Source organism: Postia placenta, assembly GCF_002117355.1.
Source record: "Postia placenta MAD-698-R-SB12 unplaced genomic scaffold POSPLAscaffold_6, whole genome shotgun sequence".
In the NCBI taxonomy this organism is placed as follows: Eukaryota; Fungi; Basidiomycota; class Agaricomycetes; order Polyporales; family Adustoporiaceae; genus Rhodonia; species Rhodonia placenta.
In genome coordinates this window covers 721,615-726,793 of record NW_020169837.1, presented here as the reverse complement: position 1 = coordinate 726,793, position 5,179 = coordinate 721,615, and the positions used below count along the sequence as shown (strand labels likewise).

The 5,179-nt window shown below is 55.3% G+C and overlaps 2 protein-coding genes across 2 annotated transcripts; both read left to right on the top strand.

Moving 5' to 3' along the window:
* Window positions 1-962: 962 nt before the first annotated feature.
* On the top strand, window positions 963-1,641 carry POSPLADRAFT_1141169 (hypothetical protein; the record flags this gene model as incomplete). The annotated part of the gene is made up of 2 exons (XM_024485265.1): window positions 963-1,320; window positions 1,424-1,641. 2 exons carry the CDS (start codon window positions 963-965, stop codon window positions 1,639-1,641), a joined length of 576 nt encoding a protein of 191 aa, XP_024339480.1.
* A 26-nt stretch (window positions 1,642-1,667) lies between these two features.
* Window positions 1,668-4,239, top strand: POSPLADRAFT_1142034 (hypothetical protein; the record flags this gene model as incomplete). Its single annotated transcript, XM_024485378.1, has 8 exons — window positions 1,668-1,776; window positions 2,140-2,207; window positions 2,325-2,515; window positions 2,680-2,989; window positions 3,042-3,509; window positions 3,561-3,650; window positions 3,699-3,870; window positions 3,920-4,239. Coding segments are annotated over 8 exons (1,728 nt in total), but the record flags the coding sequence as incomplete, so codon positions are not given.
* Window positions 4,240-5,179: the final 940 nt, after the last annotated feature.

The following is a 5,179-nucleotide window of genomic DNA, read 5'->3' as shown; positions in this document are numbered from 1 at the left end:
GGTTCGACGAACGAGGAGGACGACGGCGTAGATTGGGAGTTGTATGGAGACGGTGAGCAGTAAGTAGTCGAATGGGACTTCGACTCTGGTAGGGGGGTAATGAAACATTTGTCTTTCCGTTCTATTCCTTGTACTACTAGCGCCCATACTGGCGCCTGTCTTAGCGCTCACCCGCAGGTTGAACATTATGTAGCTTACATAATGGGGTCCGTGCGCACTTCGTGCCTGGTATCGTACCACTACGTTTCTTTCTTCACTAACACGACCACATAGACACGATGGTCCGTGCGCAGTCGGTACTTGTATAAGTAGTTGTACCATTAGTTGGTCGAACCCTAAGTTCGACCTGGTTATTCATTCAAGTCTCTGCTCCTCTTCGCTTGGGGTAGTGGTCATTCTCGACTTCCTCGCTCGATCTTCAGGACGACGCACTGTCCATAAGTCCTCGCTCGTTGTCTACGAGTCAGGCATCAATATAGGAGTATAGACCGTTGTATCAACCCATATGTTTTCTGTTTGTTTGTTTCTGATCTGCACGCCACGCCACATTTGGCTTGGCGCGCATGCTGCCTTTCATGTAACAGAACACCCGCATTCCTGTTCCTCTGCCGCCGTCCCCTACAATATGTGCCGGTACCTTATGCCTTAGCTACTTATACGATATGTTCGTGACCTGCACCCTCAGTCTTGCACACATCCACTCGCGCACTGTACTGAGGGTGAGTACTTACATACCTTTATGATATTTGCCCTGTAGCTCATTGATACGGTTAGTTTATGTCCGTACACTACAGGTATGCATAGTCTTGCATGCACCCGCTCGCGCGCCGTACTGAGGTTTACGTCCGTACACTACAGGTGTAGGACAATGTTCGTGCGCTCGCTCTTACAGGTTATGAGCCCCGGGTGAAAGCCCTAAATTTTTGCAACACTCACCACACCGAAATCCCTTATCTGTCATCATGTCATCATCGCTAGCTGATTTCAATTCAGCCCTCGATAAGCTTGATTTGACCGGGAAGAACTGGCTCACCTTTCAGCAGCAGTTCCTCATTGCGGTCCGACAGAAGAAGGTGTGGTCGCATTTCAACGGCATGACCCCCACACCAGCTGCTGCAGATCCCGATAAACCTACAGCAGCTGAAGTCCTTGCTATCAGTCAGTGGCAGGAGAAGGAAGACCTTGCTCTTTACCTTCTTGTGCAGAAGCTCCCTGATGTGACGTTCACGAAGCATCGACACAAGGGCAATACAGCTGCAATCTGGGCTGCAATCATCCAGGAGTTCTCGCAGAAATCCCTCCTTCTTCGTGCAACCCTTCGTACCTAGTTCCTGAACATGCGAAGCACGTCCAGAGCGAACCTGCATGCCGAGTTCGATTGTGTCCGTTGATAGGCGCCAAGCCCCTCTGGGCCCCGATACAGCTCTTTTCGGCAGTCACATCCCGCCCGGCACTTCGGCTCAGTCACCCAACACTTCGATTTCGCCTTCGACACTCTTCGACATCTCCGATGGTGCGCGATGCTTGCTCGAAGCTCGGCGCGGTCGTCCCGATGCCTCGCGCGTAGATCTCGGGACATCTCCCGCATTCGGCGGTGATACGACCTACGAAACCCTAACCCCTAACCTGGGTGCGACCTAAAGGGACTAGAGAGACGGATTATAGTCTTAGTGAGAGGGGAGTCAGCAGCAAGGTGTCCCGCGGTTCGAGTGAACACGAGAAACGCCTTCGGAAAAGGCTACGAACGATGGGGAAGCTACGAGGTGGCTTCGACACGTCGTCGAAGCTACTTCGGAGGCTGTGGATGGTTAGTGGAGACGATCGAAGCTCGGCAGAGCTCTTCGATGAATCGTAGAAGAAAGAGACAATACGATAGGGGGGACTTAGCTAGTACGCGGTTCGCAGTTTCTTCGATAATAGTCGAAGTCGAAGGGTTCGTCGAGACGGTATCGACGAGTAAACGCAGTGGATGAGGTTTCGAGGTTACGCAGCGAGGGACGAAGTGACGCAGTTAAAGGCTTAGACGCGGGGCGAACTCGACTTATGAGCTCTGAACTCGAGGGGGGAACCGGATCTTCTATTTTTAGAGAGAAGTACGACAGGTTTTATACTACACAGGACGCTACGACTATTCGAGAGTGGCACACTGGTACAAGGGGCTTTGCATTGTTCCTCAAGAAGCTGCCTCACCGAGTGGCACGCATCAAGTCCATCGGTAGAGTGACATCATGCCGAACACGGAGATGAAGGGCAACATATGGCCACTTCGGACCGGTATCCGTCGTTGAAGGCATGCCGCGAGGTTCGATACCTAATCGGGAAAGACCGGCTACGTCGGTGTGGCTCGGAGCGATGCGCGCGCTTGGCCGAGCGGCGTCCAGTGGCCCTATTGTTCGCCGAATGCGGAAGATGTTCCGAGATCTACGCGTGAGGCATCGGGACGACCGTGCCGAGCTTCGAGTAAGCGTCGCGCACCGTCGAAGATGTCGAAGAGCGTCGAAGGCGAAATCGAACTGTTGGGAGACTGAGTCGAAGTGCCGGGCGGGATGCGACTGCCGAAAAGAGGTGTATCGGGGCCCAGAGGGGCTTGGCGCCTATCATCTCCTCCCTATTGAAATTTGGACCGCCCTCGGTCCTCCACGTGATGTGAGAAGCGCGATGGTCGTGAACGGATCGAAGCGGCATAACAACCCGTGTAGACTTCGAACGCCATGTGGCCGGCGCTAAACGCTGGTCGGAAAGGGGTTATAAGCAGGGTAGACTTAGCCTCATTTTCCCCATCCCATCGTTCCTTCATCGCTACCTCGTCGCCCCTCCTCGTATACTCGCTGCTCCTACGATGTCTTCTCGCTCCGCCACCCCTGCCTCGACGCCTTCGCTCGTCAACCGCCGCCTCGCCTCCTTGCTCGTGGTTCTCGAGGCTCCGCCGACCGCCGATGCCGCGCTCGACGTGGTCGAAGAGTGGGCGCAAGACTTGTCGCCCCTCGTCGTAAGTCGCTTCGTAATCTGCACAACACAGCTAACCCTTTGTTTTCGAACAGCTCGCCTATCGCAAGGCCCTGGGCGCCATCCGCGACGAGGAGACGGAGCTGCGCGTCGCCGCCGCCGTCAAACAGCTCGCCGAGCGGGCGTCGGAGTCGTGGGTCGAGTGGGCGCGCGGGGACTGGCCCGAGCTCGCGACCGCCATCGACGCCGAGGTCGAACGATGCGTCGAAGAGCAGAAGCGCCTCGCCGAAGAGGAAGCACGACGCGTCGAAGAGGCTGCGAAGCGTGCGAAGGCCGCCGAGGACCGTCGCCTCGAAGACGAACATCGCCGAAAGGACGAAGAGGACCGTCGCAGGCAAGCCGAAGACGAGCATCGCGCACAAGAGGCCGCCGACGAGGAGTTGGCGAGGATCGCGGCCGCCGAGGGACTTCTCCCTGACCCCGCGCCTGCCGGTGTCAACAAGGGGAAAGGGCGCGCGAGGGTCGATGATGAGGTCACTGAGTTGTCGGATGACCCTTCGGTCGTAAGTCTTCTTTTCTCTATCGTTGTTCGATGACTAATCTCTCTTTCGTAGAAGACTCCTCGGACGGTCGAACGCCCGTTCGCGATGACGGAGGTCGACATGGCTGCCGCGGCGATTGTGAAGCGCCAGGCTGGACAGAAGGTACGTTCGACCCTTCGTCGAAGCGGTTCGATGCTAACTTTTCGATAGTGTGATCGTTGCGCCGGCTACCGCTCGGCCCCGGTCGAGTGCGTGTGGGTCGAGAACGCCACGACCTGCGAGAGGTGCGTGCAGTTCCAGCAGGGATGCTACTTCGACAAGGTTTCTGTGCTTGGGAAGACAAAGAAAACGCGCGGCGGGGGATCAACCACAAAGAAGCGCAGTAAGTTGTTTCTTCTTCTTGTCCTAGGCTTTCGCTGACGACTTAGTAGTTCGGCCGACCTCTCCTGGGCCTTCGGTCGCGGACTCGAGTGGTTCGAAGAAGCACCGAGTCGACGAGCCTCCGCATCCCCTGTTACGACTGCCTCTCGATGGGGCCAGCCGCCTTGGCCTCGAACAGGACGACCTCGACGCGCTTGACCTGGACGACGAGTCTCGGGGGATCATTCGCGTCATCCGCGAGGAGCGCGCTCACATCGCTCGCCGTCGAGCGCTCCTCCACGACATGGACCTCGACCTCCAGAAGATGGAGAAGGCCGCGCTCGCGAAGGGAGGAATCGGGTTCGTGCGTGGGGCTGTCGACGATGACTAGGCGATGGCGCGAGTCCTTTTGTATCGTAGTTGTAATCATGTCGTAGAATATTGCGTTGATAGTCAAATGGAAAATGTGGCCCTTGGCCTAGACGAAACCTGGCGGGAACTAAGAGAAAAGGAAATGAAAATAAGCGTGTTCGAAGTAAGTCGTAATATGATCGAAGGACATAGAAGGTGAAATAGAAATGTTCGTAGCGAGGGAAAATGGACTTAATGAAAATATAGGCTCAGTTTGTCATCACAGCCTAGGAGGACTCGTCTAAGGTGAGCCTTCGCGCAACAGTCGAATCGAAGCGTTCGTAGAACGTCGAATGATATCGCGACTATCGAGTTGAATCGAAGATATTCGTACAAGGGAAGGTCTAGAACATAGGAGAAAATCAAGCATATCGCGTAACGTGAGAGCAGGAATGGAGAGAAGAAAGTACGTATCGTGTTGTACAAGTAATACAAGGGAAGAACCTCTATTTGTCGCGTTCTTCGGCTTCTTCGACTTCTTCATCGTCGTCGTCGCCTAGAGAATTCGATAGTTCGAGTTCTCGAAGACGCTTGGTCGAGACATCTTCGAGATCTTCGGGGATTGGAATGGATTTGCGCGCGAAGTACGGAATGACGCGGAAAGCTGCGATGGGTCGATCGAGGACTGTACCGTCGAGTTCGCACACGATGTACGCGCCGCCCTTGTTGCGCGAGACAACGATGAGGGGGCCTAGGTATCGCGGGTGCATCTTGCGGTTGAGGGACTTCTCGATCTTCGTGTTGCGTATGAGCACTAGGGCTCCGCGTTTGAAGTCGAAATCCTGGATTGAATGCTCGTGCTCTTTCTCGAAGCGAATTGCTGCAGTTCGACGTGCTTCGTAGACCTTCGAGTGGAGTTCGGTGACTTGCTCGACGCGTTTCTGGAGCGCAATGGCTCTTCGGGCGATGAGATCGGTCGT